This window comes from Centroberyx affinis, unplaced genomic scaffold (genome assembly GCF_046629955.1).
Source record: "Centroberyx affinis isolate AG114_WGS23_722 - 3 ecotype Tasmania unplaced genomic scaffold, CSIRO-AGI_Caff_v1 ptg003850l_1, whole genome shotgun sequence".
NCBI lineage: Eukaryota > Metazoa > Chordata > Actinopteri > Beryciformes > Berycidae > Centroberyx > Centroberyx affinis.
Genome location: NW_027281697.1, coordinates 1 through 14,316, shown reverse-complemented (window position 1 = coordinate 14,316; position 14,316 = coordinate 1). Strand labels below are relative to the sequence as shown.

The following is a 14,316-nucleotide window of genomic DNA, read 5'->3' as shown; positions in this document are numbered from 1 at the left end:
TTCTAGTCTGAATTTGTATTTGTGAGATGGTCTACATCTTCCTTCATTTATCCATGGCAGATGATGCTCTGCCTATGGTTACCTTGAAGATGTTTAATGTAGACATTGTCACTAAACAATAAAATCCTTCCAATCAGTGCAGTTTGCAGCATTTGGCACAGTCCCTGGAAGCCTCCAGGTTTACCTCATTTGAATTGATGGAGCTGGTATTGCCTGAATATTAACACTTGTTTACATCACAAAGAACGTGATTCTTATCCATATCCATAGTATATTTGAAAACTATTTAAAAAAAAAAAAGAATAACATGTAACCTTAAATGCTGTAAGACTCCATAAATATAACCATATATGACCAGCAGCAACTGTTCACTGAGCTATTGAGTAAGAAAAGTGGAAAATGTAGCAAGTGTGTCACAGTGGACCAAAATAAGATTCGGGCCTGCAATTCACATTCCACATACGGAGTCCATTAGGACGTCAGCCTGGCACACTGCTCCGCTTTAAACCAGATTCTCTCCCTTCACGGCGTGCTGCAGAGCCAGAGCAAGTCTCTGATGGCTGCTGCCCTCTTTTCCAGCCCTATTATTTAATTTAAATCTGCCATAGAGGCTAACTGTGATTACTCTGTGATGTTTGATTAATTCAGCAATATGTCTGACCTCAGAGTGCCAGGATTTACAACACTCACATGTGTTGCTTCTGTCATACAGGTAGTATAGGAAGTATAATAATAAACTCTGCAATGGACAGTGTAGGTAGTAAATCTTTATTATGTTTACACAATCTACAATCTAAAAATACATTCAGATCTCTTGTTGAAATGTACAGTCTGATTATGTCTGGATGCCCAAGTCTCACTGGCTGGTGTCATACAGTTATATGTAAGCTATACTCCCAAATCAAACATAACCATGACGCAGGCCATGCTGCTTCGGCTACTTGGAGATGATGTTGGTTGCCACAGTTGTCTCTCCATGCTGGTTCTTGGCTTTGCAGATGTACCTCCCAAAGTCAATGGTCTCCAGGTCCTCTATGGTGATGACGCTCTGGGAGACCCGGGTGGTGTGGCCCGTTCCTCTGTTGACCAGCCTCCAGGACACTTGGATGTCAACGGGACGGCGGTCCTGAACAGTATTTTATATTATGTTATTTGTTGGTGACATTCAAGGGCAGGAAAACAAACTATTTGTCCGTCCTTCACAATGGCTGAAGCATCCCCAAATTCACCAACTACTTTAACTAACTTATCAACAACTAGATTTTTAAAACAGTCTAGTACCACCAAATTATGTCTCTTTACCTGCCAAAATGACTGTTAGAGTAGACAATATCACCAGCCACAGACAAAATGTACCTTCATTTGGCTGGTGGCAGGTGTTCATTTCCTACCCTGTTTATAATGAATACATTTTGGAACTTAGTATTCTTCTTACCAGTCCAGGATAAATCCAGGTGAAGCTCACATCCACCTCTGGCTCCCCCAGGACGGTGCAGGTAATGTTGATGGTGTCCCCTCCTCTCACAGACTCAGGAGAGGCTTCCAGGCTCACAAATGGTGGCCCGCTAGGAACTGTCAGGAAGAGAAGGTAAGTAATGTGATTTGTCAAAATCAGTCCAAAACATTGTAATCTATTACTTTGTTTTGTTTTGATTAGAGCGCCCGTTTATTGAAGACACTACTTTCATCCAAATTATTTACCAAACAATTAGATATTGATAAGATAAGTCTAGCTATCCATACTAACTCTAGTAGGGATCACTATGTTGTCATCAATTGTTTGAGGCAAATTCATGAATATGAATTATATGTACATGATGATAGCTAAGCGATATTTCCAGTCCACATTTAATGTTTGAGCATCAAAACCTCCCTCATCAGGCCGATCTCTATTTCTCTTCTATTCTCTCCATCTGCCAGTCAAACATGCCCTGGAGATTTATTTCACCTAAACCACACACAATTTCCATTTCATAAATTCACCACTGATCCACCTCTGAGTTGTGAGACCAAGACATTATTTCCATTTCATTTGGCAGGTATCCACATAAACCAAGAGCAGCAGCATGTGGTCGGCTTTTGACAACTCAGATATACACTCTTTTCCTGGAAGCTGATGAAGCAAAGCAACCAAAAGTAGCCAGCACTTGATTCATGCCTTAGTAAAAATGCCTCTCATGGTGGTTCTGGGCACGTTCAATCAATGTGATGACAAGCTACATGGCAACTGTTTTTGACAGTTACTGTAAAGGCAAAGACAAAGTGATACTGTTCCTGCACTTAAATGTAAAATACAGCATATGCTTAAAATAATGGAAATGCCAACAGAGGTCTCCTGCTGTGAGTCTAACAACAATTGTGTGTGTTGTCACTTCATTCCATGATATATTTGTTTCTTAATAGCAGCAGTGTTTACCAGGATGACAATGACCCTATCCATAACGTACAAGTGGTTTCAAGGAGAATGGAGAATGACACTGTTAGTCTTTAGTCCTTGTTAACAGAAGCACCATTTTCCATTGCCATCATAAAGATGAAAGGTCCCACTGATTGTTTTTGTCAGTAGTAATTAGCATTGCCCTCAACAAGATGAGTGGATTAGACTTAGACTATAAAAAGAGCCTTACAACATTGCAGAGACATATTCATAAAGGAAAAGTAGTTTCGCTAGTGTTTCTATTATTTTGGCTATAATCACTTAAACTATTGTGGAAGTCATTAAAGAAATTCCAGGAGTAATTAAGTATTTTTTGAATCTGCAATGCACTGTTTGGCATCTATTGACATTATATCATTATATTGGTTATATTAGTGACCATGGTGAAGTAGTGTGTGATTGCTGGGTCTCTACCCTCCACATAGAGCAGCTGGTACTTTGTGGAGATTTGGGGGGTTCCCTTGGTCACAGCCTTGCAGTAGAAGACCCCCTGGTGCTCCGGACTGGGGTTCTGCAGGACGAATCCCTTGGTGGGGTCGTAGGTCACCAGGGTCCCGTCCGCTGTGATCTCCTCCGGAGGGACCTCCCTGTGCAGCGTCACCCTGGCCTGCGGGCTGGTCACACGGCAGGGAACAACAGCAGGTCGGTCCGGCCGCAGGTACACGATCTCAAAGTGGATGGCAGAGGGGACAAAGAGGTTGTCCGTATCTGGTTACAGGGAACAATGTGTGGGGTTACACTATCAGTGCTGTTTATTTGAGTTTACAGTACAGATGCATATTACTTAAAAACACAGTACAGATGCATATTACTTAAAAAAGTACACCTTGGATGAAGACAGACCATCCTTTAACAGGTGGGTTAGGTTTGATCAATGCAAAGGCCAACAGATGAACAATGTGTCCATCTACACACCTCATCATGTAACATGCACGTGTATCATAATCATTCACCTGTGAAGTAGATGTATGAGGTGGAGATGCGATCTGGATCCCTCTCGCACTCACTCCCATCACACAGTATCACCCAGCAGCTGTACGCCCCTGTGTCAGCAGCAGAGGGCGACGTCAGGATCAACTGACTGTACTTGTCACTCTGCTTTATGCTGGAGGGAGGAGGGGCAAAGATAACACATTCATTAATAAATCATTACCTATCAATTGACTACTACAAACAGGTGATGATGTCTGTCAGGCACCTGAGGCGCGAGTCGTTGAAGGTGTCCAGGTAGGACGGGTAGGACCATCCGATCTTGCTGCCTTTGCAGCGCAGCTCCATGTTCTTTCCAGGAGTCAGGGTGGTGCTGTCGCCCAGCCGCAGGAACCGGCCCTTATCCAGCACCTGTGTCAGCAGGGACTGGCCTTTCCCTCCTGCGTCCTTTTCCTTCAGTTTGGGGAAGCGCACCTTCACCCGTTTCCCCCCTGGCCTGATGCGGTTCTCTCCTGCGTCTTTCCTGCGCTTGACTTGTTGGCAGGCCCCTAGGCAAGCGGAGGCAGAGAGGAAGGAAGGTGATTAGAAGAAGCAATAAATACGGTTGAAGAGAAGACACGCCACCATCCCTCTGTCACTGTCCTATGACCCAGATCCAGGTTATGTCAGGGTGTTCAGCCTTGACTGAGGAAGCAGAGAGCCAGCCTGGTGGTGAACAATGTTCAGTATGCCCATCTGGAGAGCTAGTCAATATTTTTCCCCCAGCTGCATCAACAGTTGAACAGGAAGCTTGAAGTCTTTATTACTGGCACAAAATGTCCCGACCCCAGCCTCTCTCACAGCAGCCTGTTCTCTTTTTCTTGGAGGCCGTGGAACATATAAACCATAAAAAAAACAGTAGTCAAAAGAATAGTCTGAAGACTTTCAGGTTTTGGTGTTTCATTGCTCTATGCAGAATTAATGAAAGCTCCAAGGAAAGGTCAACAGTGAAGGGCCAGTTAATTAGAAACGCCTGTCGCATGCCTCAGATGCAGCTGGTTTGAGTTGGTCTGCAGAAACACACTGCAAAAACAAAAACAACTCTTATACAACTCAAACCTTTCCCATTTCAGTTTGCATACACTGTCCAAAACACAGATACTGTAGTTTAGGGTCAGTGTATCCCTGAGGAAGCATAATAGTGTTCATGAATAAGTAGTGCCTGTCTTTGCCATTATGTAAATGAGATTTACTTCTTTCTGACTACACCTCCCACCATACTCCCATCACAGATACTGGTAGCTCCAGCCAACCTCCGATTATCTAATCCTCTCCCTACTTCCAGATTACAGTCAAGTTCTCATGGTAAAATCAACAGTAACTTCACAACGCTCAAAGAGGGAAAACTACTGAGAAAAATCACGGAGGAGCTACAGATGTGGAGTAAGAAGATTTACTCACCATTTTGGAGCTCCACCCAGAGAAGTGCCAGGCAAAGGACAACCCAGAGTTTCATGGTGTGTTGACGGGCTCTCTAGGGCCACAGGGGCCAGTGAGACTTGGAGAGGGGCGCGCTCAGTAGGAAAGGAGGTCAGACCCGGTGCTTCGCTGGAACTCTGCAGGCTCCAGCTGCCCTGTTTAGATTTCCAGCTCCATCCTCCTCACAGACAGAGAGGAAAAGGGAAAATAACTTCTGCTCCCCTCTGCTCACACCCTCTGTGCTCCACACAGGAGAAGAGCAGAAACACGTACTCTGGAGCCCTCTGCTGGACTTCAGTGTGCATCGTACAGTTTGTTATGGTTTCAGGTCCTGAATATTACTGCAGTGATGATGGCAATTATCTGTCTAGTTTTGTTTGGTTGATACTCATCAACTTAGACCTCAAATGTGGTCCTACCAGTGGTCATTGAACACTGTAGGTGAAGAACCATCAGCTTCATGACTCATGAGTGTAACTTACTGTTAGACTGCTCATTAACTTTACATGAAGAGTTTCATTTCAAAATGGGATATCCACCATTTGAAAGCATTGACACCTCTTCTAACAAATGAATGGCTGATTTTAAAGTAATCTTAAGACCTTTACTTACTAAATAGTTATGTTTTTGAGGATAGAATCAAATCATATGTGATTTTGACATATTAACTGATGTAATTTAGGAAGCAGCATTTTTCCAAAATGGGTGTATAGCATTTTGAAATGAAACCCTTCATATATTGATGTAGGAAAACAACAAAACACCAAACACTGGTCTTACTGGAAAATACATTTATTGCGTTTATCAGTGTAGTTAGTAACAACTGATACTACATCATTTCATCATGGTTACTTCTATGCACTGGAAAACTATCATCCCATAGACTCACTGGAAGACTCTACACAGTCGATGTAGAGTTCGTTTAAAAGTCTAGAAGAGCTACTTTGGTCCTGGTGAGGCCATCCTCTAAATTTGTTCCACATTTATTTAGACTACCGGACCATAGCAAGATGACGATCAATCAACCCGATCAATCAACTACCAATACCCTACAGCCTCAGCATCTTAATTCTCGAGAAGATACAAAATGTACATCAAATCATCCAAGCTGGGTTCAGGATGTCTCAGTGTCAGAGGGTGGGGTAAAATTCTGGCACTACATCACAGGTAAAAGATCAGAAAGCGAACAAGTTTCAACATACTGTAAACTGGAGCTCATTGAGCCATACCATTCATACCACAAGACAGACACACCAGTGGCCCCTACAAGCCCAGAGGAAAGAATGTAAGCACCGAATCTTTAGGCAATTCGTCCCACTAAGTCTCTGGAAACTGGTTACGAAACAACGCTAGACTTACAAAGCAGACAGATTCAGTCCTTTGGTGCACTGAAGTAAGACACCGAGGTCAAGAGAAGACAGAAGAAGTTCAAACCTGGAGAGTGTTTGAATATGCCCAGTTAAAGACTCACTTTTAAATTAGGCGGTAAGATAACACTTCAGTTTCACTGGCAAATAACGTGCTATGCATCTCGGAAACATGTTTGGTGGCAAAATACTCTGGTTAAGTGAGAATAATTTCAGGACAGGCATTAACCTGTCTGGAATTGTAGAAAAATGACATAAAAAAAATACAGCCTATTTTACCCTAATAGAGTAGAAAAAAGAGTGGAATTCTTGAGTAGAATGCTGTATCAAATAAACAAATAATTTTTATATTCACTGATTGTAACAGTTCATAGATATAACACATCCAAGCAACAATAAAAAGACTAAAGTAAACTTGTGCTGAATAAGACCTCTACTAACGCCTGCAGAGGCCGCACTGACTACAGTAAAGATCAATATTAGTAGTAAAGTACTAGCTACAGAAGCCTGAAAATTTCATCAGCACTCCTAACTCCATTGGCACACAGCACTTGACCCACTTTCAGGTTTCTGAATACGTTGTCATGACATGTCAGTGCATGCAAAAATATTTGAGTGGAACATTGATTTGTCTGAATTTGGCCGTGAGCTAAAATACTTTTCGGTAACACCTCACAACGGCCTTATTCCAGTGAATTAAGGAAAAGCATTGTAAGTACACAATATTACTGTGTAGGCACTTGATGAAAATCTCCCATGCATAATGTACTTACAATAGTGTAACACACCATTTGAATGGCTTCATTAAAACAGTGTTGTTACACCATTGTAAGTGTATTATATATTAGGGATTTTCATCAAGTATCTACACAGTAATATTATGTACTTTTCCAGTGGTTAATACACATGTTAATACACTGGATTAAGGCCATTGTAAAGTAAAGTGTGTAAAGTGCCACTTTTCTCTATCATTATTTGTTAACAAGTATCACAATTTCACATGTATGCATGTGTAACACTGATGCTAGAAATAGGGATAAGGTATATTTAGACCAGTTAATTGGTAGCATGTCATAAACCTGAAGTGAGGCTTTTTCAGTGTTGTTTGCTTATGTCAGAGAACATTACCAATGAGTGCTTTTCCAACAAACTAACATTATAATACTAGCACATTATCAAAATCTCTCCATTTAATGATATACTGGACCTTTAAAAGGATAACACAGATTTCAAAGACCGTATACTGAAAAATCCACCTGTGTAAACAGGCTTAAAACACAAAACTGAACAGAAAAGACAGAATTCATGTCATGCCACTATAAACATTAGTCCAGAATCAAATATAAAAGCTTTGCCGCAGTCTTGCCACAACTGCTTCAATGTTAAAAGGAAAAGACCATCACTCTCCAGTGTGTTACCTGTCCTCTCAATTCATGTAGTTACTCTGCCTCTGTACTGGACAGCCATATTGTATGTGGTCCCACCATAGTGACAGAGATCAGGAGACAACCGCTCCCCATTGCATGACCACTGATACAGAATACTGATGCTCCCTTTGGCTAGTGAATGCGCTTGTGACTGAGGCACAGATGGTAAGCTGTATATACAGGTATATCAAGGCGTAGCTGCTGTGTGCTTTAATGTGTCTGTCCCGGGCCGCTGCGTCTCCAGGTGGCCTCACAGAGTCTATGATTGACCTGGTGACCTTTAACACCGGCTGGTCTTTTCTGGGCAGATGAAGCGCTCCTGGTCCCCTGCTACCGCGTCCATGCCGCCCTGCTTCTCCCTGTTGGTCTTGCTGTTTTCCTGGGTGCTGCTGCTGCTGCTGAGAGGACCCTGGAGTTGGCGCTGGCGCTCCACACTGTGCCACATGCCATAGCCAAAGTAGATCAGGAAGCCTGAGATATAGAGAAGCGTTGGGAGTTATAGATTCAAGATATCATATCTAATCACTAAATATTCATAGTGGGTGCAAGGCTTTTCATAATTGGAGCCTACAGTTAAAAAGGGACTCACCCACAGCCATCCACACAGAGAAACGTATCCAGGTATCTCCACTCAGCTGAACCATGAGGTAAATATTGACAAAAACACTCAAAATGGGCAGAAACGGCAGAAGAGGAACCTGCAGCAGCAGCAACAAACACAAAGACAACCATCAGTTTTTGTGAACTACAAGCAGAATATGTAACTATGAAATGTCAAAGCTAGGGATGGGACAATAAAAGTTCAGTGACAACAAAGTCTGACTGTGCAGAATTATGTTTACTTCTGAGCGACAAATCTTTCTAGCAATGGCACTGACTCGCTAGAATGTAACCAACAATTCAAAAATGATCATGACAAAGTGCAAATAATATAATTTGGATGGAGAGTGAAACTGTGATGGGCAAGCCGTCTCATTTGTGATGACTACAGCAGAATAAAATGGAGCTAATATCGCGATTGCCACATTTTTGTACTGCAATATATTGAATTTCGATATATCGTCGCATCCCTAGTCAAAACAGTTGGATCAGCCTCATCCCATGTTGCAGGGAGCGGTTTGATGAAAGGAAAGGGCTTCAGTCGGCTGGTACGCACCATGAAGGAGACCTTCTTGCTGGTCTGAGGCTGCCTGCAGATCATGAAGACGCAGCCGCTGAAGATGAGGAGCGTCACGGACAGCGCTGCCAGGATCCACACCTCCAAGCGGATGATGGAATAACCGTGGTATGTGGTAAGGTAGCTCATCACACACACCAGCAGCACTGTGGTTGGAGAACACACACTTAACACCTTCTCAATCATAGATACAGTAATAAGATATTAATTTGGCCACAGTCTTTTCATACATCAGAGAAATTGTTCATTTTAGTGTAGATTTTGCAGACGATGATGAAATGTTTGGAAGATTTTTGAGCTTAGCTTGCCTACCTAGCACGCCGACGGACATGTTGACCACGCTGGAGGAATGCTCTGAGGGCGTGAGGGGGGGGTGCAGGACGGACTGCAGGGTGGAGCCGCCGCCCTTCAGCATGTTGAGGTGGGACTCGGACTCCGTCAGGTCAGACTCACCCTCCTCGGAAGACAAAAAGTCCCTCTCACTGTTACTTTTTCGCTGCTCCAGGGATCCATCTGGCTGGTACCTGGAGGAGCAAGACGTCAAAGGTCAAAGGTCATATGTCTGTGTTTTAGGATGTGCCTTAGCTCAAAAGCTCATTCTACTGTTTTCTAAACAAAATGTGCAATCTTTTCAAATATCCTTGTTGATATTCTGCCATAATAGACATTTAAAAAAAAAAAGAAAGGAGTGTCTGAGTCAAGTTGTGTTGCATGTTGGAATGGATAATGAACCAACTTGCTATGCTTACTGATGTATATATCCTATGTATAGCCACTTTCCTGATGCTTTAATTCTGAAATAATTTAAGGTGCTTTGGTTTCACTTTAAAAAACAAGTGAGGTCTAGGATACACAGATGTGTGTATAAACCAGGTTTAAACCAGCAAATGTTACAGTCACTGTGTCAGTATGTGCTGTACTGGGGCTGTGGTGATGAGTCACCTTGGTGCAGCATGACAGAAATATAGGTGTAAGTACAGAAACTTGAGTAAACACCTGCGTTCACACAAGCAGCCACTTCAGCTTTATATACAATGGGAGCATTCAGAGCCATTACATCACCAGTGTGAAGCAACAACCTGAGTGGTGTGGTACACCAATGGGGTAATTAGTTGGGGTAACTACTTTTACTGCAGCTCATACTACTACTGCAACATTATTACCTATCCTTCCATGTTTTGATGGCTACAGAACTTTTGGCTGTCAAACAATTTTGGTTAAGATCCATATATTCAAATTTTAAAGACATTTAAAACTCATTCAAATTAATCCAACTGTCTACCTTTTCAAACTGAAGCAAGCGCACAAATTTTCTTCAAAAAATTTAACCTTTTCTGGTGATATTTGTGGTCTTCTGTCTAGGTTATAAAAGGCAAAGTCTTTCACAACATTGTATAAATAAGGTTCTTCCGACAGATACTTTAATCTGTAGTTGTCTTCTATAAATTTACCCACCTCAGTATCAGCACACAGACAGCAACGAGCGAGTAGGCCAGCAGAGTGCCAATGGACATCATATCAACCAGCGCTTTTAGGTCAAACAGGAAAGCCATGATGGCTAAGGCACGGGGAGGAAACACAACGATTAGCACAAAAAAATCTTTCACCTATAAAAATATAGTCAGATGAAAATAGACCAACAATAAGATGAGTCATTACTGTGGTGTATAATGAGCGGATCAAATGTTTTCACAAAAAATATAAAACACAAGACAACATAAATTATATTCTACACACATTGCATACAATTACACAACATTAACAACCTTGCAATCAGAAAAAAAGTTTTGTTTTGTTTTTTGTTATAGATGCACCATACAGTAAATGCATGTGATCAGATGCAGAGTAGATTGCATGCAGACATGTTTGCACAATAAAGACACAAAAGAGCAAAAACTTTCCCAGGGCTGATATGAAAGCTGTAATCATCTCCATACCAAGTGCTGTTTGAAGTGAGATACACTGTGGTGTTTCTCTCAGTGTCTTCTCTGGTATCTCAGCACCTGACTGCAGCACTGAGCTGATCTCACCAGCATGGTTCAAACACAGAGCAGCGGTGTGTCCGGTGCTCCTCACAACAATATCAAAAATAATCTATCTGCCCTCAGCCAAGCTTTTTGTCCCCTGCTCACTGCCATCAGGTGCTAGCTCAGTACATGGCCTGCACTCTGGGGTTAACATCTGCCTGAATCAAAGTCTCTGAGCTTCACCAGGTCATCTGCCCTCTGGGTCTTCGCCCTAACTCCATAACACAAACACACACACACCTGGAACCTGCTGAACGTGTGTGTGTGTGTGTGTGTGTGTTAGAGCTGAACAATTAATCGAAGAAAAAATTAAATCGCAATATGAACTTCTGCAATTTCCAAATCGCAGAGGCTGCAATTTCTTTTTATTTCAATTTTTTGTTTAAGAGAGAGTTTAGTTTAGGATTTCTGAACAAGGTGTTTCAGAGCTCCAGGTAATCTTTGGTCCATGAATCAAAACCTTCCATCAAACATCAAACCTCAAACTCAGTAAATCCTGCATACTGGCCATTTATTTTTAACCAAATCACTTTTCTTTAAACAATTTTAAAGTTCTAAAAAAATTATGACAAGAAAAACTGATGAATGATATTACTCACAGTTTAAATCGGTATTGCAGTATTTTGTCAAATAATCGCAATTCGATTTTTTGTGAATATCTTTCAGCCCGAGTGTATGTGTGTGTGTGTGTTCTTATTCAAGTGCTTAAAAACCAGATCGACTTGTGGACTGAACAGCTGAACACAGCGATACTAAGGGTTCTGGTAATTATTAAAATATGGAAAAGGAACAAGAACTTATCAACTTTAATGATGAGTGCAAGGGGTTTTCTCATGCTTTTGGAAGCGACACCATCACCATGTTTAACATGCAGTCACCACCACCAACACCACCTGCGCAGAAGTGCAAAGACAAAACCCAAAGACCTCCACGATAAAACCCCGTTACAGTAGGTGAAACATCGAGTCCTGGTCTCGGGAGCTTACCCGCAGTGGTACCTGCCGCCATGGTGGCAGCCACAGGCGACTGGCGCTTACTCACTTTGGACATAAATTTGAACAGAATGCCATCTCGTGCCATGGCAAAGAGAATGCGGGGCAGAGGGAACATGGAGCCCAACAGGCTAGGGAGAAGAGGGTTCAAGGTTAAGTTGAGGGCATTCTGGGAAAGAAAACATTGCACTGGACACCTGCACAACTGTGAAAGAACAACGTATGCATGCGGAAGAAAAAGCTCCCTCCGTCTGACAAAATGGATAAATCGAAGCTCATCAGACAGAAAATATAATAGGGCGGGACAATTTAAAGATTGTTGCAGTTCATGCAATTAGGGGGCAAGAGAACTGCTGGATTCATCTGCATCTTTCGACTGTATCTTTCACAGTTGATTGGTGGAGAAAGATTAGCAGGAGTGATGCTCCCCGGCTCTCACCTGCGACTACACCGGAGGTCATAGTGGCAATAAGTGGGGTCTTCGTCTTAGGATTGATTCGGGCTAAGGCTTTGAAAAGCACCCCATCCTCAGCCATAGCATAGATTACACGAGGCATAGGGAAAATGGAGCCCAGCAGACTGCATGAGACAGCAGAGACATGCAAGACCAAGACGTTAGTCAAGAGGCCCAAAACACACACACACACACACACACACACACACACACACACACATAGACACACACACACACACAAACACAGTCATGTCATCAAAGCTTGAGAGCATGATCAAGGTCAATGAGTGTCTTTCTTTCCTGTTGGCACTAGTCCCATAGTCATTGCATTTTAAGTATCAATCTATCAATTTCTTCCATTCATTTACATTTACGTGAGAATGCACCAGAGGCACTCTTAAAAGGAAATTATATATGAGGGATGTCAAATAAAGCCCTTGTTTTTCCAAATAGTCACTTTTTCAGGTTGGTTTTGAATGGGTTTTATGGCACCCTGGAGTCATTACATTTCCCAGGCACACAGAGAATCATGTAAACGTTCAATTCAAGCATATAAAAGCGCCAAAATTTGAGTTGCAAGGTTTCCACATGACAGAAAAGATACGAGAAATAACTGACTGCACCGCTTAATAGTCTGCAAACAGCCAAAGGGCAGAGTCAGAGGTTTCAGCATGAATAGCATAAACATGCACTGACTCGTCCAAGATGTGATTGATTTAAGTAAAATTCGATAACGCGCTCATGAATGTGGATCATGGGATAAGTCGGTGACTGACATCTACAAGGTTCTGTTGATGGACAACCGAGGGAGAAGTGATATAACAAACCTCCAGGGAAGAAAGACAGAATTACGTCACGCTGAAATATTGTTTTGAGACACTGCCTAACTTGCCCAGCAGATATAGGCTGCTTTCATTGTATATATCATAAAGACATGCAGTTATCTCAAAACAAAGAGGCTTAAGCATTGCACCCACCACATCCAATTAAGCAATAGCAATCAATCCAATACTAAGACACAGACAGAGATATATGGCCATAGCTGACGACCACATCTTATTCAAAATTATCCCCCATTTATTGCATGCACATGTGCTATAATCAAAACTGCTAATATCAGATAGATTATGAATTCTGTTGACTCCAATCAATCTACTAACATGAATATTGACATTTTGTATCTTCCCTTATTCATTTTACAAATGCAAATCTAGTGGAAATTTCTCATTACCTGGTCGAGAGGGCGCACAGTGAACCCACAGCCACCACGTATTTAGCCGGGCCCCATCCCACGTACTCAAAGGCCATGGGAAGAGGGCTCTTCTCATCCAGCAGGTAGTAGGGCATCATCAGCGTGAGCGCAGCCGACACGCCAAAGTAAGCCAGGAAGCACACCGTCAGCGACACCACGATGCCGATGGGAATGGCCTTCTGCGGGTTCTTCACCTCCTCGCCTACGACGCACAAGCACACGCATATTTATATTTTCGCTCTGATGAAGCTCAACAAAGCCACATTGCAGTGCAGCCTATCAAACATAATGCCAGAGGCTCACCTGTTGTCGCAATGCAGTCAAATCCGACAAAGGCGTAGAAGCAGGTGGCGGCTCCGGCTAAGGTCCCGCTGAAGCCGTAGGGCATAAATCCTCCTGCTCCGTAATCACTGCTCACATTGGCCGTCACAGACAGGTTCCTGAAGCACACACAGCCACGGTCATTGTTATTTTCATGTGAGAACAGTTGGACTAAAAGTGCTGTTAATGGGAAGAAGAGTTTGGCTGTTGTATGTTGTTAAACTTGTTAATTTTGCTTTAAATGCTTCATTTTCATTGTATAATAACATACTGTATCATACTGTATCATACTGTATCATGTCACATCATATTATATCATATCGTATCACATCACACTGTATCATATCGTATCGCATTGTATCATAATAAGTTAGGGAAAAAAAATATTTTTACCCATTAGGCTAATATTGGGTTAGGGTTATTTAGTGTCATAGGCTCATTAGTATCATATGCATACCACACCAGGTGATTTTA

General features: G+C 42.3%; 2 protein-coding genes across 2 annotated transcripts; both read right to left on the bottom strand.

Annotated features, from left to right (window-relative positions):
• Positions 1 to 754: 754 nt before the first annotated feature.
• On the bottom strand, positions 755 to 5,035 carry pdgfrl (platelet-derived growth factor receptor-like). Its single transcript, XM_071541314.1, has 6 exons — positions 4,808 to 5,035; positions 3,636 to 3,915; positions 3,391 to 3,542; positions 2,852 to 3,145; positions 1,436 to 1,572; positions 755 to 1,126 (listed from the first exon to the last, which is right to left on the bottom strand). The coding sequence occupies exons 1-6, from the start codon at positions 4,860 to 4,862 to the stop codon at positions 938 to 940; spliced, it is 1,107 nt and encodes a 368-aa protein (XP_071397415.1). The 5' UTR covers positions 4,863 to 5,035; the 3' UTR covers positions 755 to 937.
• A 575-nt stretch (positions 5,036 to 5,610) lies between these two features.
• LOC139662618 (cationic amino acid transporter 2-like) lies at positions 5,611 to 14,046 on the bottom strand (the record flags this gene model as incomplete). The annotated part of the gene is made up of 8 exons (XM_071541319.1): positions 5,611 to 8,090; positions 8,209 to 8,317; positions 8,776 to 8,942; positions 9,109 to 9,320; positions 10,252 to 10,354; positions 11,810 to 11,946; positions 13,501 to 13,723; positions 13,825 to 14,046. Coding segments are annotated over 8 exons (1,364 nt in total), but the record flags the coding sequence as incomplete, so codon positions are not given.
• Positions 14,047 to 14,316: the final 270 nt, after the last annotated feature.